At 44.2% G+C, this 25650-nt stretch overlaps 1 protein-coding gene across 2 annotated transcripts in view; it reads left to right on the top strand.

The window, feature by feature from the left end:
• CDH11 (cadherin 11) overlaps nucleotides 1-25650 on the top strand; it is an 83114-nt gene that overhangs the window by 40625 nt on the left and 16839 nt on the right. For both annotated transcript variants that reach the window (XM_059857745.1, XM_059857746.1), the window contains exons 3-4: nucleotides 22903-23298; nucleotides 25202-25496. In XM_059857745.1, the coding sequence (XP_059713728.1) occupies nucleotides 23071-23298; nucleotides 25202-25496 (523 nt within the window). In that variant the 5' untranslated portion in view covers nucleotides 22903-23070. The remainder of the gene's footprint in view (nucleotides 1-22902; nucleotides 23299-25201; nucleotides 25497-25650) is intronic.

Here is a 25650-nt window from a genome sequence, read left to right as displayed (position 1 = left end):
AATACTGTTGAGCTCAGGATAACTGCTCAGATTGGGTTAGGAAAGTAACTTCATGGTGTCTCTTAGGCTTCAGAGAAGGTGGAAAGTGTGGAAGTAAAAAACTCCGGGAAACTCTAGCTGTAAAAGTAGTTGGATCTGCTGCTCTGATGCCTTGAATTTTTCAAATCCTCTGTGACTTTCAGTTGTGCTGTTGCTGCAATTCCACAGAGGTGAGAATTGCTCATTTACAGGAGTGTCCATTGTTTCTAAGTTTAACACAGAAACAGATTAGGTGTAATAGATAATAAATATCTAAACACTGTCATTTATACAGAATCAAAGGCATGAGCCCACTTGAATCGTGTGGGATAAAAAGTACAGTGCCAGGATATAAAAGTTCTTTGTCTTACTGACTCATTCACACTTTCTACATTCAGTTCACTCAGGTCCTGCTTGACAGATGCTTCATTTCTGTGAAAATCTCTTAAATGACAATTGTCTTATTTCTGTCAGCCAAATGGACCAACACTTCAACATCCTTGTGAGCAGCTCTACGGGATGTGTGTATGTGCTGTCCTCAGATTTGGGGAGGGGAGTGCAGCAGCCAGGCTGGGTGACACCAGCAGCGCTGGGCTGAATCAACTCCTGAGCAATGGCAGAGCTCAGCACGGCAGATTCTGGTCCTGTCTGAGCACAAAAGCCACATTTTGCAAACAGTGCTCAGCTCTTGCTCAAATCCAGTTTCTCAATGGAACGATTCTAAAGAGGGTTTGGTTTGAGGACTCCCTGACTAGGTTTCAAATTCATTCCTGGGTATCAAGAAGACATAGAGAAAATATCTGAAATTAGTTCTGCATGTCTCTGGTCCATGCACAGTTACATGAATTTTCTCACCACAGTTTTGCCTCTTTTGGCATTTTCTAATATCTCAGTTCATGGTTTACTTCAGGCCCCTTTCTACTCCACTTGTTCTTGACTCAGTTCTGCTTCTAAACAGACTTAATTTTTAGAAATTAAAGGACTGTGAGGAATAAGCTTAAAGGAAAACAGCCCATCACTCTCACTAGTGTGTGAGATAAGTGAATTTTAACTGGGTCCCTACCGAAGTTTTATCTGACAAAGTGTTGTCTTTTTTTTTTATAGACTTCTTTGCATTTCAGAGTTAAAGCAAATAATTTGTGAAAGAAAGCTTCCTGCAGAGTGACTGTGGGATGTTCCCTCTGCTTGGAGTGTGAAGTGTCTCCCTGCAAAAGAGGAGGAACAAGAGCTGCTTTTGTTGATTATCATGTAAACCTGTGACTCCATATGCTTCCTAAATTCTCTTCCCTTCCTTTGAAGGATCTTTCTTAAATTACTTCCAGCTGTGCCTATTCAGGAATGCAAATTTCCTGTTACAGTATCTGGATAATGACAAGAGTTGAGAAGGTAAAATATTCATGTTTAACTATTGTTCATGGAACAAAGAGCAGTGGGGCAGACAGCAAGGCCCTGCTGAGCTGCTGGGGCTGTGACACAGCCTTGGCTCAGTCACTACAGAAGGTGACCAAGGAGCTACAGGAACTGGGAATGTCCTGACTGGACATTTTCTTCCTGTGCTGCTTGGATTTTCTATACTGAATTTCAAGAGAGATTGAGGATAAACACAACAGATACACTTCGCTATGATTATATTATTCTGTAAAGCATCCCACAGGAATAAAGAGTCCTCAGGACCCCAATGAAAGAACACTCTCATAGAATCATAAAATCTGGGAATCCCAGAATGGGTTGGGCTTGGACCTCAAAGCCCACCCACTGCCACCCCTGCCATGGCAGGGACACCTCCCACTGTCCCAGGCTGCTCCAAGTCCCAGTGTCCAACCTTGGACACTGCCAGGGATCCAGGGGCAGCCCCAGCTGCTCTGGGCACCCTGTGCCAGGGCCTGCCCACCCTGCCAGGGAACAATTCCTAATTCCCAATACCTGACTGAATTTCCCCTCTGGCAGTGTGAACCCTGTGCCCCTGGCACTGCAGCTCCTGGTGCAGAGCCCCTCTCCAGCCTGTCTCTCTCCCTGCAGCCCTCTCAGATCCTGGAAGGCTGTGATGAGTTCCTCAAATGGGATGAGAAACTGAAGTTCACTTCCTAAATCTATAAGTTAGTGCTGTATAATGCATACTTTGCCTCTTTCATATGTAATATTTCATTCTTATGTAGAAAGACCATAATGGGAAAACCAGGCTGTTCACAATGCACAGAGCACATCTTGGAATGAAATTCCTCTATAGTTTTGTTTTTGCACAGATGGCACGTGGAAAGAAAATTAATTTTCCCTTGGAATCCCTGTCCTGCATGTTGAACACAACCTACAAGTCAGAGCAGTGTGTTCCCCCTCCAGCTGCCTCTTTTATCCTGTCTCACATCTTCACTTTGCTTCTCTACAAATACCCGCTTCTGTAGGTTTTTAAAATCCATATTTTGAATTCTCAGTGTCAGCCCACAGAATAGACACCCAGTGTACTTGCAGGATTAGCTCACTACATGAATTTTAGGATGGATATCAGTAATCTAAATGAAGTAGACTCACATGTGAGGGCAAAAGCTTTAATTTTAGTAGGACGACACTCCAAAGTACAGGAAATCTCCAGGTGGCTCTTAAAGAAGTGCCTGAGAGTGAAGTATTAAGAAGAGTAAGTGTCATTTCACATAGTCTGTGCAATGAGATGGAGTCTGAATTTATTACTTCTGCCTTTTTGGTTCTCTTCAAGACCCTGCTTGTGCTGAAAAACCTTTGGAAACATTGTTAGGATAATTTTAAGACCTATTCTGGTCAAATAGATACCAAAGAAGAATGATTATTTTGTTAGATATTACAAAGGTTTCAAAGACATGAAGTGGGGAAATACATTGACACTGTCCTGTCTCTTATGGTCTCAGTACTTACTGACATGGACATTTCAGGTTTTCCTATCTGCTTTTTAATAGAAAATTATTTTCATGTTGACTTGAAAGAATCTTCAGTGTAGAAGATTGATGAAATGAGTGATTTGGTTTTGGAAACAATGAACATGTACCTGAGCTGAAATTCAGCTTTTTTTGTGGCAAAAAAAGTTTGTTCCTGGTTGAATCCTGAAACAACTGAGTCATCAGAGACTCATCCCTGCGTTTTCCAGCTTTTTGGGGAATCCCGGCCATGTCTGGGCTGCAGGGTGGAGCTCTGGAGCAGAATCTGGAGCAGCCTGGCTGGGCTAAGGAATGGGGAAACTCCTGAAATCCCCCCCTCCCCCGACCCCCGCAGGATGAGATTCCCTAAGGAATTTGCACTGCACAGAGATTGGCCAGCAGAGGAGAAAGGACATGAAAAGATTGATCCATTGACTGAAAAACTCCCCAAAACTCCAGTCATTTCTGGGTCAAAATAACCTCAAATACTTGGAAATTGTGCTCCAATAAAATGAACTGACAAAAGTTCCACAGTTGCTTCAAAGGTGAAAAGTGGGAATTAAAAGCTATACTGGAGTCTTTCTGAAACAAATTTAATGGGAATTTGTAGATAAAACTGTTGTCAGCTTTAACAATAAATACATAAGTATACAGTGTGTATATATACATGTATATCTGTGTATATACACACACACACACACACACACACACACACACACACATATATATATATATATATATATATATATATATATACATAGTTGATCACTTTGTGTTTTAATAGTGATGGTGAGGAGGAGAATAATAGCATATTTAAAATTTAAACTATAGTGTTTCCAAGAAAAAAATACACATAGCCAGGGCTAGAAAAATAAACCCAAGAGAAAACGAAACAGCATGCCTTTGTCATAGATATTACACATGAAAAGATTGCTGTGCACTCAGCCTTTCAAGGTTTCATATGCAATAAAAACTATTTGAATTCTGTTTAGATGTTAGTTTGCTGTCTCAAAAATTGACATATTATGTATACCATAAAATAAATCAAATTTTAGTGTATTTAATTATTTTGAGGTGTTTAACCCAGCCAATTATGACATTGTTAGTCATAGTTAAAGAAAAGCGTCTTAAAAATGTATCTTGCAGGAACACTTGCTGATATAACCATGCAGCAGATGCAGTTTCTGTGGCTTTCCTCATCTGTATAAACACTAATAAAGACACACAAGTAATGTCTGGTAAAATCTAATGTAATGCAAAGGTCCCTCTCCATTCCTGACAGCCTGCATTTGCAAGCACTCCGTTACTTTTATTTTAAAATGGCTTTTCAATTACATTCTGCTGCTGTAGGGGAAAGCTTTTTGACAAAGGCATGACATAAACCATTTCTATTGCAGCTCCATCATAGCTTCCACAGCTAAACTAGACTGGACAGTTCATTAAAAACAAAAATTAATAGTACAAGGTGGTAGGGAAACAATAACAGATTATGACTGGCCTGTGGCAGCCCACTGAATTCATGTAGTGAAATAAAAATTATTCCCTTGTCTCATAAATGAAGGTTTGTTCCAAGGTTTTAGGTGAAGTCTCTCCTTCTGTTCCTTTACAGGAAAAAGCTGTCCAGTTTCTGGTCTATGAAAGCAATACTTGTAATCACTGCAGGAGAATAATGTGGATTTTTTGGGATAGAAAGCACCCATTTGATAATCATTGAATATAAAATAATAAACGTAACATCAAAGAGAATGGCATAGAATATAACATACGAAACAGATACCTTAAAGCAAAAAAGTAACTCTCTCAGGGCTGGTCGGGGCAGGAGGGACAAATTGAGAATGGAGTCAGGACTCGATCCTATTTTTTCTTATCTAAGGTAGTAACTGCTGTAGACCAGGCTAAATTTGCTAAATTCAGTGTGCCAAAGCCAAAGTGTTTATGATTCCATAGCAGTTCTTTCAGGTCTGCTGCTGCTACCTGTCTAGCATCATGTGTGATTTCTCTCTTGCTCGAGGCTGTTCTTAAACTTGGTTTAACTTGTTCTCTGACTTGGTGCAACCAAGTCCTAAAGCCTCCCTCTAGATGGGAGTGCATATTTTCCCCAATTTTCTCAGGGTTCCATGGCTCAAATTTTCTGTATAATTCTGGTATGTGTGGCAAGCAGACAGACTCAGACTTTAATGCTGTAATCCAAGTTTCATTATATTGATGCCATAAATTCCTGTCTCAGAAGATATTTCAAAGAATGTGGGCTCTGGGATGCATTAGCCGTTTCTTTTGGCCAGTAGCCACAGCCTCCTAATGAATTCAATGGGATAATGGGAGAGGCCAGGAAAGGGGAAGTCTGAGCCAACATAATGTTTGGAATCAAAAGCAGGACTGACCCTGAAGGGTATTTTCTGGTTCTGTTTATGAACACGATCTTCTTTGAGAAACAACAGTCTAAAATACTGAATATTCATGGTCATGGGGTCTGACCCTCTGTACTTTTGCAGCTTTAGCCCTTCTTTTACAGGAGAGCTTGGCCATTTAGCCTCCAGCTCTCCCATCTCTCCCCCCAAAACAGAAAAGCAGATTACATAACCTGCACAGCCTGGCCACTGTCAGAGGCCTCCTGGCCATCCTGGCTGGGGTTCGTGCCATCAGCTATATTTTGTGAACCAGGGTGTCACTGAAGCAAAAATAACCAAGCCAAAGGCTCTGCCTTGACCTCCTGAGATGTTCTCATACTTTCTTACTGCAGGCAGCACGTGTGACTTGCAGCACACTGGGTAGAAGATATTCCCTATTTATTCCAGGAAACGTGCTCACAGAAGCAGTTAGCACTCGCTAATGAGCTGTTCATCCCAAGGCTGGGAGCCAGCTGCAGCCTTCACTGCTCTGCTGTCAAGCTCATCAGCCCAAAGGTGCCACCTGTGTCTCCTGTCCCCCTCTGCCATGCGTGAGGCCCAGGAGAGAACAGCCCCATCCCAGGAACAGGCTCACCCCAAGGACAGCTCAACAAAGACTGTGCTGTGCTCTCTCCCAGTAAAGCCCCTGACCCACTGGTTATCACTCCTCTGCTGCTCCCAGCCTTAGCAGAATGACACCAAAGTTGTGTGTCCAACAAAAGGAATGGCCACTTTTCTCCTTGTAGGTTTGTAGTAATTTGATTTGTTTTATATTTAACAAATGCAGAGATAATTAATTGTTTAAGTGGGAATACTTCCCGGGGAAGAATAGAACGGTAGTGACTTTTTAACAGCTGTCAAAACCACTCTCCCAAGCAGGGGCTGGGGCTCTGTTGGGTTAGGGTTATCCAGGTTACCTCTGCTCCCCAGTGCTGTTCCCTCTGTTCCTCTGCACAGCTCACACAAGGCGGATCCATTGCCCTTTGTCCAGCTGAGTGCTTTGCTTTTGAGCAGTTGTGGAGTCACCTCCAGGTCTCAGTGCAGGGTCCTTGAAGTCTCTACCAGTTTAATCTGCTGTAGCTTGTTGAGCTCATCTAACCCAAAAGAACAGAAATTAGAAGCCAAGAATGTTCTGTTGGCCTAAATTCTAAAGAGTCTAACCAGAGAATTATCAGTTCTGCCACACTGAGCTCTTTTACAAGTTATGTACAGTTAAAAGTGGTGCAGAGGACTCCCAGTCCCTGCCTTTTCCTGATGGAAAGGAACCATCAGCTGCCTCAGGCAGAGGTCTTGAGACAGGATGGGGGCAGGACCTTATCCCAGAGAACTCAGGGATGGATCCTTCTCCCTGGACCCAGAGCCATTGTTCTGTTTCTAACATGTTATTTTTCCAGAGTCACTGTTAAGTTTGCAAACCTGCTCCTCAGGCTGCACTTACCCCTGGGCTCTGTAGGACACATGGCAGCCTGTGTTGCTCTGAAAGGTGGTTTTCTGGGTGTTGAACAGCACCCTCTGCTCCCTGTGCTGTCCCTGAGCTTTGTGCAGCTCCCAGGATGCAGTGATTCCATGGCTGAGCCCTGGAGAGCAGTTTCCAGCCCCACCATCCTCCAATTTTCAGATCTCCTCTCTCCTCCTGTGCTGTCTCTTGGCTGCACAAGTAGTTCACCGTGTATGGACCAGTGCATTATTATTTTTACCCTTTCATTTCAAACATGCACATAAACCCACTGTGTTACAGCACAGAGTCATCCTGAGTGAAGCAATAAGCCCAAGCAAATCAGGCAATGGCCCTTTGGTCCTTAGATAACTTCTTAGAGCCAAATAAATTAACCAAACCCAAGGCCTGGGCAGGCCAGAAGTGGTGCTGATGCTGCCTAAGAATCCAGCTGGGTCCTGCTGCCTGTGCTGGCAGCTCACTCCAGCTTGGGCATGTCACCAGCTTGGGCATGTCACAAGCAACGGTGACACTGCCCTAAGGGCTTACAAAGCACTGAAATTTTAACAAGTTCACATTAGCATGTGGAAAATTATGTTTTACACTATTTATTGAAGCCCCATTATTAAATAAGCATTTAGTGAACACTCCTGTTGGCAGTCTCATTGTTACACCATCATTCTTGTCACGTATCATGGTTGGGTTTAGTTCAAGCTGTGTTTACAAACATAATTCAAGTGCCTGTGCGTGACCTTCGTAATTATTCTTCCTGCTTATAATATGGATTTGCCATTCCTTGGGTCTGATTCTAAGCTCACTTACTGAAGCTTAAGCCAGAAGGGGTTCACAAAATTTGCATGAAGAGTTTAAAAAAAAAAAATCATGTTAAGTTTTTTATAGCAATGTTTACCCTGTCAGCCATCCATTGGAACAAGAAATATGTCTGTCTGCTCAGAAAGATGTTGCCTGTTCTTGGATGAATCCCCAGATCCAGTTTCTCCAGCTGGTGCCTGTCTGGTGCTTTATTCCCTCTGACCACTGGATTTCCAGGAAGCTATTTCTTACTGTCCTTTTGCTAACCCTTGTGAGTTTTTAAGTTGAAAACACTGACTTTGGATCTTCAGTGTGGCGAGAGAGTAAAGGTTTAGCTTGCAGACAAGCACTGGGTCACTGTCCTTGGGTGGGATATGGTAAAGGCTCCATAAAGAAATTCAGATACTGATCCACGTGGGTTATCCTTATGCAACATTGTCTCATATACCAGAGGGATTTAAAGGAAAAGGAGGATGGGTGTTTCAGCATCACACATAAAGAAAAACATAGCCAAGGAATGAAAAGAAAAGCTTTAAATGGAAATCTCAGTGCAATGTTCTTTGCAATGTGAACAATACTAGCAAGCACCAGAACTTAAATTCCATGAAGTCTGAGGTATCAGACTAAGCCAGAGAACAAGGTAAGAGTTAGCTAAGCTTGTTCTGAAATCAGTGCTGCTGATCAGATGAATGCCAAATCCCCACAAATAAAAGGGAACCCCTGGCAAAGGTAAAAGAACTTATTCTGGAAAAAAACCCTCAAAAACTCATGAGATGCTCAACATGCTAGACCTAACAATTTTAGCCTGACTTGGAGCCAAAGCCAAAGTACAGCTGGAATATAAAGTTACACATTTGGAAACTCTGTGGAGCTGTGAAAGCCTCGTTTGCCTTCCAGAGTTCCCAGAGCAGAGAGGGGAGGCACTGGAGCTGAGGGATGGCCACACAGAACCTCCCCAGCTGCAGCAGCCCAGTCTCCAAGGGCTCCAACATGATGGATTTGGGGACTGTTCCATTTTGTGCCCTCCTCTGGATCATCAGTCCTGGGCTCTCCATCCTCTTCTTCTTGTTCACCATCCACTTGCTTTAACACTGCAATTTGGCCTTCCAGTTCTCACCAGCCCTCTTGGGCTTAATGCACAGAATTAAAAAGCTTTCTATTGACATAACTTCCATTTTCTTTCTCTCTGCACTCCCGGGACTGTCAGCAGTCATTTTAGCTTGGTGCTTACTTCAGCTGGGAAGCTGACATTTCCTTTAAAAAAAGCTAAAAAGGTCCAAAGTTTTTAAGTATTCCATCCTTCTTCCAATAAATGTAGCAAGCACCAATGTTTCTAGAAAGATTATGTTTGGTGACAGACTCTCTCATCTCTCTTTAACCTAACAGTTCCTTTTCCAGGAAAAAAAAAAAGCCAACATAATTACTCCAAGAGCAATTTAATTACTGTTATGGGAGACTTCAAAGGAAATTGGTTGGATTGAAATAGTGATATCACCCTGGCAACATTTTGAAAAGAACATTTTGGTAGAAAATATGCTGACTGTAAGGGCATGTTTAATGGGGAGAAAAAAATTGCCTAATCCTGTTCTGGTGAATGGAACTTTTAGTATTTTTATGTGTATATTTGTACATGCATGGCATTTTTTTAATTATAGGTTTTGGATTTATTTCACTTCTATAAATGTAAATTTTTCCCTTCTACTTGCCTCATTTTGAGGTCATTTCATCAAAAATTTAAATTGTTCTTGATCCAGCAGTCCTACCAAATGTTAGGTTTTCCTCTTTCTTTTCCCCAAAATCATTTTTAAGGGCACTTCAGGCATTTTCATTAATGAGAAAATTGTTATTGACGTGGAAGGTGAAGCTTTACCTGACTGGACATAGGTTCATTCTCACTCCAGTTCTTTGATAATCTCCTGCTGGTTAAAGACGGCACCGCTGGTGCAAGAGGCAGAAATGAGGTTGTGTTCCAGGACCTGCAGATACATCCCAGCAGACCTGGGTATTGCACTCTTAAGGCCAAGGCTTGCCCTTGGCACCAGAGTAAGGGTGACAAAAGGTATTTATAGCCTCAAAACCCCTAATGCACTTCCAAAATACATCTAATGAAGTCGATTCATAGATTCAGCTATGAATATCACTAATCTGATTTTTTAAATGCCCATTTTTGGCCAATTTTCCATAATAAACTCTGTGAAATATCAGTTCATGTATTTAAAATTTGCCTTTTCTGCATGGTAACAATGACACCAAACATCATTCCAGCGAAAGCAAGGCACTGCCTTAAATCTGTTGTTGCTACTGGCTCTGTCACAGGAACAGAAATGAAATGTTTTGCCACCATCATCTGTAATTATAGGTCAGAAATAGTGCCAAGCTAGGTCTGGGATGTGTTTGTGGTTCATGTGATCAGTTAGAAAGATGTGATGAACAGGTTTAACTCAGAATGAGTTATGCTTATGAAAAATATGCTGAATCATTTGCCTTTTTTTTTAATGGATCAGTTGAATGAAATCCAAATTTTAATTGCAAGCTGACAGCAGTCTGTCTTTTTTGTGCTATTATTGTATTTATTTGTGTTTTGGTTTTATGTTTAGCATCTCATTGCATCATCCTAGCACCTCTTGCTGGATTTTTGGGTTTGCAATAAAAAGTTGGGAATTATGCCTTAGTCCTTAGAGCCTGTGAACCCTAAAAATCCATATAATTCCTCTGATTTGTGCTCAGAGCACATCAGGAAGCCAAAAGGAAGTTGTTTTAATGAAGATGATGTTTTCTTTGTGTTTGTGTTCTTGGGGTTTTTTAAGTTAAATGGAAATATTCTATGGTGACTAATTACAGCAAGGCATCTCAGAAAAGACTCATGCAATCATTGTTTTAATTATAATATTGTGATTTAATAGGTTGCAAATAATAATAGAAATGTGAAGATTTGGTCTCTTCAGCTGTAGCCTCCCATTAGGTATTTAAACAGTGATGGTCTCCTTTCTTAGTGGCACTGAGGCTGCTTTGGGAATGCGTTTGAATATTCTGAGGTTGTTATCTCATACTTTTGAGCCAAAATTGGTCTCCTCACACACAATCTCTGCCTAGGCAAAAATTAATTATTGATTCAATTTTTCATTCAGAAATCTCAAAGTGGCTTTTATGCTCTTTATGGAAGAAATCTGCACTAAACTGGAATAGTTAAGCAAGCTATCAAAAGAAGAACCTTCCATGGGCATGGCTAAAGGATCTGAGCTCTTCCTTCTGCAGCTCCAAGAAAGCTGGGGAAAGGAGAAGGCTTTTGATTGGTAATTTAGCTCTCACCTTTCTCTTTTTAGCAAATGTATTTGTAAAGGGAACTCTCAGTAATTCCCTAACTTGTCGAGTTTTAGAAAGATAAATGTTGCAGGGCCTGTAATGTGAACCTCTCTAAGGAGGGGAAGTCTTTCATCAGGAACTTTCCTGCGTGAGGGAGACCAAACTGAAGGGGACGAGGGGATTGAAGAGTCCAGTAGGATTAAATTCAAAGGGGAAGAATGTTTTGTAGAGGAATACACTGGCCACACAAAGACCACCCAGCATGCTTTAGTAGTCTGGCTTTTGGGCAGCACTGCTGAAGCTGCCTCTGGAAATAAAGCTGTAAGTGCAGAACCACAACTGCATTTAGATTTCTGCTCCTGAGGGAGCTGCCAGCCTTTCAGCAAGAGGTTATGGATCCGAGCAGGAATGGATTGCTGGCTGGAATTCTGTCTGCCTTGGTTTGAGAGCTCAATAGACCTGCCTGCAATCATTTGGTTTTGATAGGTTTTCACCCTTTAATCTTGACTTTCTGTCTCATTTCTGGCACAAACCAAAGAGATTATCAGTCACAGCACAAACGCTATTCAGATATGCATACATATCAATTCTTAGGGGGGAAAATATTCAGGGTTGGCTTAGCATGTAAATACAGCATTAGTCATTACAAGTAAGTTGACTTAAGTTGTCATTTGTGTCCTCCTCAGGCTGTCATTGATAGCCACTTACATGATACCAAAATGACTGAGACTAGCATGGGCTTGGCTGCAGCCTCGCTGGCCTTGGAGCATCCACAGAATTATGAGAATTTTGGTGTGTCTGAGAAGCACAAGAACACAATTACTATTTAAAATAAACTCTACCAAAAGCTTAGTCATTACTTGAAACTACTCTATCAATCACCATGTTCTTTAATAAGACTGCCTTTCTTATGCTGGTTGTGTTGCTGTAGACTTTATGCTTTAAACCAGACAGCCTCTGTCACATTTATCTTAAGTGGATCTCCCCAGGGCAGCAAGTAAATGTAAAACTCTGTTTACAGCCATTTTTCATTTTCCAAGCCTTTTAATATCACTCTCTCAGGCTTATTTCTGTGTCATTCACTCCATAATGTACTAAGTTGTCTTCCTGCTTTCCCCTGCTTTATATGAGGTACAGCAAGAGGCAATCTCACCCTTCCCCAACGAGCACAAATTAAATCAAAGCTTGGGGAAAATGCCCTCCTTCCATGATGAATTCAGAGGTGGATGCTGACAGATAGCACATCACACTGTTCTCTTCCTCTTCCCTGCACAATGACTTCTGTTTTCAAAGAACCATCATTTTCTGGCTTTGTCTTTGGCTTTGTAATGCTGAGTCTCAATGCTGCTACAGGAAAATGTGGCTACATTTCAAAAACTCTTCTTTGGAGCAGCTGGGGATTATTGGCTTTAAACATCTCAGTAATCCAATACAGTGCTATAAAACATAATTTAGAAATGCAAAGGATTAAGATTTCCTTTCATAGGATTCTACTAAACTCAGAATAGGATTCTACAAAACTTGCTTAGCATTTTTGAAGCGACTTCTATTGTCAAGATGCAAATCACCAGTTCTGTAAAGATTTCACTTCTGTATTTAATACATACAAATCTTGCCATGACCTAGAATTCCTCTGTGGTGGGATACCTCTAGAATCTTGGCTGTTTGCTCATCAAATATAAAGTTATGTATAAAGTTATATATACACTTATCTCTGTAGAACTGCAGCCTCAAATTCTAATCTTTTACATTGCCCTGTAAAGCGCTCCCATGCAAAACACAGAACATGAACTGGGGGATGTGAGCTTCTCATTATTCAGTGCAATAACTAAGAGAATATTTTCCCCCAAGTATCTTTAAATATGAAGAATTTCCTTTTCTGGACTAAATACTTTTGTCTCATAAGAATAATTATGTTTTGTGAATGGCACTGAAAACTTTCTATTAATTTGCATTCAGTTGAGGGGTTTTTGCTGTTCTCTCCAGTGAGGCCTGGAATGTGCTGCAGCAAGAGGGATGCAGAGCTGCAGAGGGGCTCACAGGGAGTTACTGCTGCTGGTCTGCTTTGGAATCACACACTGGGGAAAATGAAAGTTACCAGCTACATATACAGCAGGAATGTATAGAGATCAGAGCTCTTGTCATCTAAACAAAACATTTTACCTGAGACCAGTCCACATTGGCTTTTATTAAAAAATTCCAGGATGGTTTTGGCTGGAAGGGACCTTAAATCCCATCCAGTGCCACCCCTGCCATGGCAGGGACACCTTCCACTGTCCCAGGCTGCTCCAGCCCCAATGTTCAACCTGGCCTTGGACACTGCCAGGGATCCAGGGGCAGCCCCAGCTGCTCTGGGCACCCTGTGCCAGGGCCTGCCCACCCTGCCAGGGAACAATTTTTTTTTCCTAATATCTGCCCTAAATCTTCCCTCTGTCAGTTGTCCTGTCATTCCATGCTCCTGGTGCCTGATTCCCAGCACACACAGATACACATGACCAGACTCTGAGGCTGCTCACAGGCATGGAGTCAGTTTGATGCAGAGGGAGTCCTTCAGTCTTTAATTCTCCTGTTTCACATATGATGAGTGAGGCCATGGTGCTGGCACTGAGAGAGAGGGATCTCTGCTGGTGCTGTGTCCCAGTGCTGCCCTGGGAGAAGGGGTTCATTTCAGGAAGCAAAACTCCATTTCCCAGTGGGATGATTTCCTGTCTAGAAATGCACAGGAAGCCCTAAACTGCTGGGGTACAGCTGAAAGCTGATGTTGTCTCATCTCCCAGTTCAGCTGTCCTTTTAAAGGAGGCCTTAAATTTTGACACACACAGCAGTGATGCACCGCCCTTAATTCTGCTTAAGGATAATTTCAGCCTGGTTTCTAGTTGCAGTGGAGAAATGCAATAATCCTCATTGGAGTATTGTCCAAATTTAGCACACTTAGAATTTAAAATTTCAGCCATTTTCAGGACTAAAGGGTTTATATGAAGAACTGGCTTTGCCATATGTGTCATGCAACTGAATGTGCAAAGCAGATCTTGATATCATAATGTTATTTTGTGTAAATAAAATGAGAGGCCCTCTTTTGCACAAGTTTTTCATGAAGTCCAAGCTAAAAACTATTCAAAGATTGGTCTGATAATGCAGAACAGCTTAAAATCAAAAATTAATGGAGAGAATTATGTTAAATGTGCAAGGTACTGATTCCTGGTGGCTTTTCTTGCTTCACAAACAATAAGGAAGAGGCTATCAATTTACTTTATTATGGTTTTTTCTTGAAATGACTCAAGGAAGAGAACAACATTTTGTCAAAGAGAAAAAAAATCAAATTAAATGTTAAATGTGGGAGACTGGTTAGGGCTGAATAGCTTTCTGCAACAATAACTTTTATCCTTCAAAAATCTTTTCTTATTAGTATGCACCAAATGTCTTGAAAATTGGTAGGCATCGAGGGTTTGCATGGAGCAATATGCAGGAGGATAAAGATCCGTGGCAGGCTGAGCTCTTCCCACACTCATTGATGCACAGAACTCCTTGTGCACACAATTCTTCCACATACCTCACCTCGTGTGTTTTTTGAAAAACTCCCAAAGTTACCTTTGAGATAGGCCCTAAAGATTAAGCGTGTGACTCGACTGATTCTTGGATCTGGAGATGTGCTCCCCCCTTCTTTCTCTGAGTGCTGCTCCTTTCCCAGGAGCCCAGGGGAATTGCAGTGTCCAGCGAAGGGACACACTGCAGAGCACTGAGGTTAAACCGTGCAGGGGGAGCCCTGGGGCTGCTCAGAACAGCCCCCCAGCCGCAGACAGGAATCTGTCCAGCTTCTGGGGAGCTTTGCATTGCAGGATCCCTTGGGGAGACGTCCCTGCCCAGCTGGGAACATCACTTGGACACTGCAGGCACCTCCCTGCCTCCCTGGGCTCCTCCAGCTGAGCCCCACCTCCACCTCTCTGCCCAACACTCAGGCACTCTCAGCTCCAGAACTAATATGATCCAATATTTATTCTCTCATTAAAAAGCTATTCATTTCCTTGTCTGATGATAAAATTATGGTAGAATAAATCCTTTATCTTTTCAGCTAATTCTAATTGCAGCTAAAATCTCATTTAGACTGGGAGTTTGCTATATTTACTTGATACTTTTGCAAAACATTTCAGAACATAATCATCCATTATTATATTGCAACACTGTGATCTTGGCTGCCTTCTGCCAAGTGTATTCCTGAGAACAATTGCTATTTTAATGCATCATCCAGAAGTTATGGCCTAGACAAATCAGAAAAAAATTGTTTAGTCTATTATAATCTGGCATATGGTCATTTAATAGCACACAGGAAATCATAGTGAACGCTGGGGATTATTGTTGCTATAAAAATAATGAAAGGAATTTAAAGTTGGCTAGACTTCACTTCCGCCACTGCTCTTGTCATTGAAATCATCTTTGCTGCCACTTCATTTTTCACTATTGGTATCTTGGAGCAGTCGTTCAGATCTGTGTGAAGCTGTGTGGAGCACAGTGACTTTGCAGAGTGGCTGCTTGCAATATGGTTTCCACGTGGACATGGGTATATTATTTTTCAGGTGTTGTGTTCTTGATTGAATTCTTAAATGAACAGCATATTTCCATTAGGAATATTGATGGGTGTAATTTTCTAACAGTCAAAGAACAGACTTTTCTTATGATAAAATTGAAAGTGGTGAGGTTTGCATTAACTACAAGCACACAGCACAGCCACGCTGTCTGTGCAGCTAGAAATGCCCAGCAGGCCTGTTCTCACAATTGTTCAGGGACACATTTTATTTCCATGCAGACATTTTGGTATGCACCTCCCCATGCAGGTTGTTTTTCAGAGTGTGGACTAGACTTTTAAAATATTTCTCTCTCCTGGATGCGTCCAATGATATTCAGGGATTTAACTGCACTCGTGCATTGCTAATGAGATCAGACCTTGTGTGGTGGCTGACTAACTCTTGTTCCCCCTTTACCCCTGATAACAGTGTTATTCAATACCAAAATTCATCTGTATACAGTTAAAAGGTATTAATGGAATTCCTGCTTTTGAGTACAAGTCCATCTTGGCTCAGCCAGAGCAGTCTGAGACCTCCTCCCCAGGGCAGCTCCGAGCTCTGCTCTGGGCCAGGGGCAGCACCCAGGAGTGGCTGGAGCTGGGTCAGGCCAGGCTCATGCTGCAGAGCAGGGAAAGGTTCTGCTTCCCCCAGAGGGTGCTGGGCACTGCCCAGGCTCCCCAGGGAATGGGCACAGCCCCGAGGCTGCCGGAGCTCCAGGAGCCTTTGGGCACCAGGGATGGACAGGGGGGATTGTTGGGGGGTCTGGGCAGGGCCAGGGGCTGGATCCATCATCCTGGGGGGGATTGTTGGGGGGTCTGGGCAGGGCCAGGGGCTGGATCCATCATCCTGGGGGGGATTGTTGGGGGGTCTGGGCAGGGCCAGGGGCTGGATCCATCATCCTGGGGGGGATTGTTGGGGGGTCTGGGCAGGGCCAGGGGCTGGATCCATCATCCTGGGGAGGATTGTTGGGGGGTCTGGGCAGGGCCAGGGGCTGGGTCCATCATCCTGGGGGGGATTGTTGGGGGGTCTGGGCAGGGCCAGGGGCTGGATCCATCATCCTGGGGGGGATTGCTGGGGGGTCTGGGCAGGGCCAGGGGCTGGATCCATCATCCTGGGGGGGATTGTTGGGGGGTCTGGGCAGGGCCAGGGGCTGGATCCATCATCCTGGGGAGGATTGTTGGGGGGTCTGGGCAGGGCCAGGGGCTGGGTCCATCATCCTGGGGGGGATTGCTGGGGGGTCTGGGCAGGGCCAGGGGCTGGGTCCGTCATCCTGGGGGGGATTGCTGGGGGGTCTGGGCAGGGCCAGGGGCTGGATCCATCATCCTGGGGGGGATTGTTGGGGGGTCTGGGTAGGGCCAGGGGCTGGATCCATCATCCTGGGGGGGATTGTTGGGGGGTCTGGGCAGGGCCAGGGGCTGGATCCATCATCCTGGGGGGGATTGTTGGGGGGTCTGGGCAGGGCCAGGGGCTGGATCCATCATCCTGGGGGGGATTGTTGGCGGGTCTGGGCAGAGCCAGGGGCTGGATCCATCATCCTGGGGGGGATTGTTGGGGGGTCTGGGCAGGGACAGGGGCTGGACCAGATGATCCCTGTGGGTTCCTTCCCGCTCAGGATATTATATGTTTCCATGAAACTTGGGATCCACTATGCTCAAGGAAGTGGGGAACAGCTTTTCTTACAGATTTGTTAGGAAAATTTGGGATTTCAAAATGATACCTTGTGCAATTCTAAACAATAATGTAAAAAAAAAAATCAGGATGTTTGTCAATTAACCTCAGCCAGCAGTTGAGCACCTCACAGGCACTGCTCACTCCCTGCTACTCCCCAGGGATGGGACAGAGATTTGGGAGAGTAAAAGTGAAAACACTCATGGGTTGAGATAAAGACACTTTAGGACAGAAAAGGAAGGAAACAGTGATAACAGCAAGGAAATAATTTGAATATACAGAACAAGTGGTGCACACTGCAGTTGCTCACCACTCACAGACTTCTGCTCAGCCAGCTCCTGAGAGACACCTGGCCAGCTTCCCTCGGTTTATGTGCTGAGCACAGTGGAATGGTCTGGAATATCCCTCTGGCCAGGCTGGGTCAGTTATCCCAGCTCTGTCCACTCCCTGCTCTTGGTGCCCCCCATGCAGCCTGCTGAAAGCTGAAGCGTCTTTGACTCAGTGTAGAGCACAGCTCATGACCAACTCCAACCTCAGTGTGTTATCAGCATCACTCTCCTAAATCCAAAGCACACCACTGGAACAGCTCCCAGGAGGAAGGTTAACTCTACCCTAGCCAAAAGCAGCAGTGTTGCAGATTGGTCAGCTGCCCACTGAGACTGGCTTTGCTGCAGTTGAGGATTATAACCTATGGGCAGAGATAACCTAAGGCCTCAAAGACTGTGACTTTCAAAAAAGGCAGCAACCTTTCATGGCAAATCAGTCTGACAAATCTGTGCAATGCCTGAATCCAAGCGCTGCGCACAGAATTTTCTGATGCTCACTGGAGCAGCAGCCCAGCAGCTGCAACAATTGCCATCCTCACATTTGTATTCCAAAGTCTCAGGATTATGAAGTATTTTTCCCCAAGAGAAAAAGGAATTGCTTTATGAATTGTTTAGCTGTTTTCTGCTTGAAGTAGAAGGAAACTGTAGGCTTTCAGCAGCTGAATTAATGTTGAAATGATTGAAATGTTTTAAGTAGATTGTTTGGAAAATAAAGGAAGGAAAAAAGAAATTTGGGAGTTTTTTTGGTAAAAGCTACTGCTTCATTTTTTAATGAAGTTTATTTTAGCTTTAACTTAAGAGCACTTGTGCACCTTGTCTTTTAGAATACAAGTCGTTTATGAAAATCCAGACTGTAGCTGGTTTGAATTTAAGTAATTTCACAGCCTTCAGTGGGAGCCTGTTGATTTATGCTATTTTAGGTTTTCTGAGGATAGGAGTCAGAGGTTTTACTGCTGGTGTGAACACGATGTGAGTGAGCAGAGCATGAACCCCAGGAGGGGAGAAGGGGCATGAGGAGGCCAGGGACACGTTCTTGCAGCTCCATCTTTCCTGGCAGCCTGTCTGACTTGGGGGTCACTGCCTACAGAGCCAGCTTGGAACTGCTGCTAGCACAGAGCCCTTTGCTTTTATAACCAAAGCAGAAGCAATTGCTCCAAACAGCCCAAGGGACTTGTTTTTAGCCCAAGAAGGACCTGGCCCAGCCAGAACCCCCTGTCCTGGGCTGAGCCCAGCATGGGCAGCAGGGGAGGGGATTCTGCCCCTCTGCCCCTCAGGTGAGACCCCACCTGCAGAGCTGCCCCAGCCCTGGGACCAGCACAGCAAGGAGCTGGAGCTGCTGCAGAGAGCCCAGAGGAGGCACCAGGATGAGCAGAGGGATGGAGCAGCTCTGCTGGGAGGAAAGGCTGGCACAGCTGGGATTGCTCACTGCACTGGAGAAGCTTTGGGGTGAGCTCAGTGTGGCCTTGCAGGGCCTGGAGGAGCTGCAGGAAAGATGGAGAGAGACAATTGCCAAGGGCTGGAGGGACAGGACCCAGGGAATGGCTCCCAGTGCCAGAGGGCAGGGCTGGGTGGGATATTGGGAATTAGGAATTGTTCCCTGGCAGAGTGGGCAGGCCCTGGCACAGGGTGCCCAGAGCAGCTGGGGCTGCCCCTGGATCCCTGGCAGTGTCCAAGGCCAGGTTGGACACTGGGGCCGGGAGTGACCTGGGACAGTGGGAGGTGTCCCTGCCATGGCAGGGGTGGCACTGGAGGGGCTTTAAGGTCTCTTCCCACCCAAAGCATTTAGCTTTATGGTCTATTCCGGCCCAAACCATGCTGAGTTTCTGGGACTCTCTGAAGTGGTGGATGAGAGAGAATAGTTTTCTTTAGCTTGAAGACATGGAGCCTTATCGTTTCATCTCTGTACATGTAGAGGATAAAACAAAAGATAACAAAGAATTTTTGCTTTAAATCCTTGTAAGTAAATAAGCATGGGTCTATGATTAACATTTTGTTTCCAGCACTTCACACTTGAATAGCTGATAATAAGCAGTGTGTGCATCAGCTTGGCTCTGCCATTCTGGTTAAGCAGCTTTAAAAAGTGTTTACTGGTTTACATAACAGTATTGAGGAGTTGGGGAAGAGTGGGGGGATTTGTTTACTTATCTCTGTAGCTGACATCATTCTGTGATGCTAATGATGAATGGCTGTCTGTGAGTTTAATTTTCAAACGCACTCCAAATCTATTAACATATGAAGTTTATTTACAGCTTTTAGGTTGTTGTTTGTTTGTTTGTTTGTTTGTTTTTTCACAGCAGGTTTAGAAATGCACCGCTGTCCAGGAATATCTTCCTGTTCCATGTTTGAAGTATGTAGGTTCTTTATAACATTCCAGGAACCCAGTCCCCTCTAACTACTGCCCATGAGTGATCCCTACAGCACAAATCCCATCCTTTTCTATCCCTATGCAAAGCTGGGTGCAAAACAAGCATCCAAATTAGGTGAAATTTCAGTTTTCACACCACTTAAGCCTTTCATTGTTTTTACCTCTCTCATGGTTTGAGAGGAAATGAAGTTTTGTTAGGATGGTGTGGTCACGCTAATCGGTGTTCAGATTTTAATATTGGCACTGGACTGGTTTGTCCACTGAGGGCATGGATACGCCTCTGAGAACACAGGGGGTTAAAAGCTGTGAACTCCGAGGGGGAACTCTCTTTGGGTTCCAGTCTTGGAAGAGAGCAGACCTCCCCCTGTCCAGCTCCGAGTGGGGCAGGGGGGAGGGGAGCCATGCGGCCGGAGGGAGGTAGGCCAGGCCTGGGCCGAAGGGTGGAAGAGCATTGCACTGCGAGGGCTTCGGGCAGCCATCCCCCATTCCCCCCCGGAGGGAGAGAGAGAGAGCAGCCTGTGCTTGTGATAGCGCGGCTGGAGTGAAGGAGAAGGGGGGGGGGGTGCCCAGCAGGGCAGCCAGCCGTAGGAGTTCATGAACCAAACCGGCAGAGCCTGGGACTTTTAACCCTTCTTGGGACGATGGAAACCTTGCAAATGCTGATTGTTCCTAAGTTGAGGAGATAGAGTGGGATAGCAAGAGAATGGGCAAGTGGAAGACATTGAGAGAAGTTGAGAAGAATTCTAGGTGGGAGGAGATGATGGAGTGGCCTTTGCCTGGACTTTTCTTGAATAGCCATGGCAGAACCCTTGAGTTCCTGTGACACAGAGACTGCATTCTAAGGGGAGGCAATGGCTCAGAGCCAGGAGAGTGCAGTGATGTGAAAGTGTGTGAACAGAGACGATGGGTGAGGAGGGTGGTGGTGGTGCCCTCCGTCTTCGAAGAAGAAGAAGAAGAAGATGATCTCTGTTCAAGAGACCCCTCAGCCCCAGGGGGTGAAATTTGGGGGGGACAGGTGTCCCAAAAGGAGAGGGACTGCGCTCTTTTTGGAACTGGACAAAGCATCCTTAAAGGGAAAAACCCTAGAAGCAGCTCTGGTCCATGTGCAGTGGTGAGAGCACTGGACATGGAAGGAAGAGGTCACAATGGCAAAATGTTCTCCAGGTGGTGTCACATGTGACACGGAAACACGAGAAGTTTCGACTGTTTCCTGGGTGAAATCTGTGGTGCAAGAGGGACTCCTCTCTTCTCGAGGAATTGAGAATTGATTATCTAAAGGGTGGTGATGGACTGAGAGCGAATTGATCTAAAGGGTGGTAACGGAATTAGAAATTTAGTGGGGGGAGGAGGAGGAAATTAGGAAGGTTTTCATTCTGTGTGGTTTTCCTTGTAGTTTTAGGTTAATAAAGTTTTTTTATTTCAATCTTAAGTTGGAGCCTGCTCTGCTCTGTCTCTGATCACATCTCACAGTAGATACCAGGAAAAGAGGTATTCTCATGGAAGCACTGGCATTGCGCCAGGCTCAAACCATGACAACCCCTCAGCAAGATGGAGACATGAAATGGAAACATGAAACCATAGACCTAATGCTCCACACTTCACACACATACATTGTGTCAAAATAGAAGCATTTTCCTGAGCAAAATCATTGGGATTGTTTTCCTTTTTATGTCTTCCATGCTGGTGTAAGTAATCTGTAAGGTGTAATCATGTAACAATAGGAAAAAGCCAAATGGATACACCAAATCTATTTAATAAGTATGCTTGGGAAAGCCAGACTATATTTGCATCTATGTGTGAGAATGTAATTTCATTCATTATGCTGGAGCTAATTTGGTGCTGTAATTTCAGTTTTTCAGTGAAATAAAATTGAAAGCTGATCTTTTTTGAGGAAATAAACCAATATATTTCATTCCTTATTCATGAACCCCTGTCAGCCAATGTATTTTTATGTAACTGTAAAAGGAATGTGGAAGGAGAACATAACTGCTTAGGATGTGAGAAAGACAGCCCCAAATGAGTGGGTTTGGGACTAGTGAAATGTTTGTCTGTGGCTGGAGTTACAGAATGTGCTTTGCTTCAAGTTTTTGCCTATATTCACATTTTCTCTGCTGAAAATGCCATTAAGATCTCCTTACTTCACATTTAAAAATCATTCTGTTTTACAGATGATGGTGGTACGTATTTATACATTTGCCTGTATAAATATAACGTCAAGATTTTTATCAGTATCTTGCAGAAGAGTAAAGTGAATCACACCAAAAACAGAACCAAATATTTTAGGGACCTTGTAAAATTTGTTGCTGTGTGAAGATTTAAGGAGAATATGTTGGAAACCCCAGGGATAAGTGGAAGTGGCCTTTGTGATTGAGGGCTGCTTAGTTCAGGTTTCACTATATAATGCAACTTCTCCCTCAAATATTAAATCTGACCTAGTGTTTTAAGACATGTTAGAAAGTAGGAGGTCAATGTAATCCTAGTAATTTGACACTCAGGGAAAGTAGAAATAAATAGTTAAATCAATGGTTACCAAAAAAATCTGAATGCATCACACTGGCAATCAGTGCTCGCAGTGCCTTGATCCTCAGAGGTACTTCCAGGGTCTAAATCCAAACTGGAGCTCCTTCGAGGTCTGCCAGCCCCTACTCCTGCCCAGAAAAAAACAGGGGTGGTTATGTTCAGCATAAGGATGTGTTGATCATGCCAGGGGTGGTGGAGAAATATTGCACTCCTGATCAGTCTTGGGATCTCCCTTTTATCTGGACCTTTCCCTTAACAGCTTATACAAAGGCTTATATCTAAGTTTCAAAGAGGGATTAGGTCTAAATTAGGTATTTCTACAGTTAGCTTGCATCTTGGGCTAAATCTATTTGAAAAGATCATAGAAAATATGATTCCCCCTATCTATCTTTCAACTTCCAGCCACTGAGTGGCCAAACCAGCCAGCCAGGAGATTCTGCAAGGAGGCAGATTTATGTTTTGCATGTAGCAAAACATAAATCTGCTCATTACTCAGCATTAATGTATTTATTTTAATCTTCTTATCTTGATATTTACCAAGGAAGTCCTAGTTTTGTTTTGCTAAATAAAAAACCCTACTAGATACTCAAAGAATTGATGATTTTTTCCATTTTCCCTTGTTCCAGGAGCTGAGTTGGGAAGCTGCAGAGCATTAAGGTGATGTGTTTATCACGTGGTGGCATCCTATGCGCACAAGGGTTGGTCTGAAACTCCTCAGTGGCCCCAGACTTCCTGACTTCCACGGTGGAAGGGGTGGAATCTCGGATCCTCCTGTGCCTACACACTAACCAAAAATGAAGGAGGAGCGTTGTTTGCAGGCCGCTCTGCTGTGCCTGGGGGTGCTATGCTACAGCCACGGGCTGGCCACAGAGCGCCCCGGCCGCGCCCGGCCCTCGCTGCATGGGCACCATGACCGGGGCAAGGAGGGACAAGTCCTGCACCGCTCCAAGAGAGGCTGGGTGTGGAACCAGTTCTTTGTTATAGAGGAGTACACGGGACCAGATCCTGTGCTGGTAGGAAGGGTAAGAAAAACTCCTTTTTCAGCCATTGATCAATATTCTTAATTTTTTATTATTTTTGAGGTAGTTTTCTGGGGGCTTTTTTGGTATTTTTTGGTTGGATTTTTTTTTTTTTTTGCTTGGTTGGTTGGTGGTTATTTTTTTGGGGGAGGTTTTTTTGCTGTTGCCTTTGTGCTGTATAAGCTGCTGCTTCATTTTCTGGTAGCTCAGTTTAGATGCTAAGCAAAATACTACCTAAGTCAATACAAATATTTCCACTGACCTCAGCAGTCCTTGAATGGAGGTATGCAAGCTGTTGCTCAGCAAAACAGCAAGAACCACACCAACAACTTGAGCAAAAATATGTCTCAAGAATATAATTCTCAAGTCTTTCAAAACAGCAATTAAAAATTGAATGTCTAACCCAGCAGCTCAGTAAAATAGGTATCTTTTTATCCTCTCATTTTCAAAATTAAATATATTGAGGGCCATGTATAGAGGAAGGTAAATATCTGTGTGCATGTACACACGTCCTGGACATGTTTTTTTATTCTGCTACTGTCTAACACTAGTAAAATATAAACAGGTAAATAAACCAGTATATTTGCCAGTTTCTAAATGAGCAGCAGAACGGTGTTGATTTAACCCCAGCACAAAAGGAGTGGAGAAACAGGATCAATGTCAACAAATACCATGCTGGGTATTATGGTTTAAAATGGGGCAATTTGTAGCTGTCAATATAAAATCAATAAATCTGTAATTTGGCTCAATGTTTCCCTCATTCATCAAACTGAAATGTGCACTGGTTTTGGAATTAAGAATGTTTAGTAAGCTTTTGTTTTCCTCTTTTATATTAGAGAGGGTGTAATTAAAAACTAGTTGGCAATCACAGAATCACACAAAATCCCAGAATCATTTAGCCTGGAAAAGCCCCCCCAGCCCACGGAGTCCCAGCTGTGCCCGATGCCCACCCTGTCCCCAGCCCAGAGCCCTGAGTGCCACCTCCAGCCCTTCCTGGGACACCTCCAGGGATGGGCACTCCAAACCTCCCTGGGCAGTTCCAAGGCCTGAGCACCCTTTCCATGGGGAAATTCCTGCTGGTGTCCACCCTGAGCCTGCCCTGGCCCAGCCTGAGGCCATTCCCTTTGCTCCTGTCCCTGTCCCTGGGAGCACAGCCCGACCCCCCAGCTGTCCCCTCCTGGCAGGAGCTGTGCAGAGCCACAAGGGCCCCCCTGAGCCTCCTTTTCTCCAGGCTGAGCCCCTGCCCAGCTCCCTCAGCCCCTGCTGGGGCTCCAGCCCCTTCCCAGCTCCATTCCCTGCTCTGGACACCCCCAGCCCCTCCATGTCCTTCCTGAATGGGGAGGCCCAGAACTGGACACAGCCCCGAGGTGTGGCCTTAGCAGTGTCCCCAGTGCAGGGGACAGTCACTGCCCTGGTTCTGCTGGCCACATTGTACTTGCTACAAGCCAGGGTGCCCTTGGCCTTCTTGCACACCTGGGTGCAGCTGGACTCATTAATTTATCACTTAACTCATCCCATTTGTTATTTAACAGCATTTTACATGCAACCTAGTAGAACATTGTTCACTGAAGTGTACAAAATCTTTGTAAAAAGATTACTCCTCCTACCAACTTCATGCAAATAAAGAACCTGCTATAAGCATCTTTTTGTGTATTTTCTTCCTTAAATCTGAAATTTTGGGTTTAGCAGAGCCCTGCATGTGTCAGGAGGCATGTTTGGGCTGGCACTGCCCTGGATGCAGGGTACCTGTGGTCACAGCATGTCCCTGAGTGTGGATTATTGCCAGATGGAAGCCACAGTTTTTAAAAACTGTGAAAGTATAGCAATTTTTCATTTCTTTGTTTTATAAGCACATCCAGGAAATGTGTGCCCCCTTGTTAAGGTATGTCTGTTTCTCCTTTTGTAGCTTCATTCAGATATTGATTCTGGAGATGGAAACATTAAATACATTCTCTCAGGTGAAGGAGCAGGAATCATTTTTGTTATTGATGACAAATCAGGGAACATCCATGCAACCAAGACATTGGATCGGGAAGAGAGAGCTCAGTACACTCTGACAGCTCAGGCTGTGGACAGGAACACAAACAGACCTTTGGAACCCCCTTCTGAATTCATTGTCAAAGTTCAAGACATAAATGACAACCCACCCGAGTTTCTTCATGAAAACTACCATGCCAATGTGCCCGAGAGGTCAAATGTAGGTGAGTACTTAGAAGGGCACTGCCCTTGTGGAAGGTGCTGCACTGTCAGGACATCTTGGCTTTATTTAATTCTTATTGTCAAGGATTTGGGGAAGTAAAATTTACTTTCATGTTCAGCCATTGATTCACTTGATGTATTTAATCTGCTGCCCAA

This window comes from Haemorhous mexicanus, chromosome 12 (genome assembly GCF_027477595.1).
Source record: "Haemorhous mexicanus isolate bHaeMex1 chromosome 12, bHaeMex1.pri, whole genome shotgun sequence".
Classification (NCBI taxonomy): domain Eukaryota; kingdom Metazoa; phylum Chordata; class Aves; order Passeriformes; family Fringillidae; genus Haemorhous; species Haemorhous mexicanus.
The sequence above is the reverse complement of the archived record's forward strand: the minus strand, read 5'-3'. Positions and strand labels throughout refer to the sequence as shown.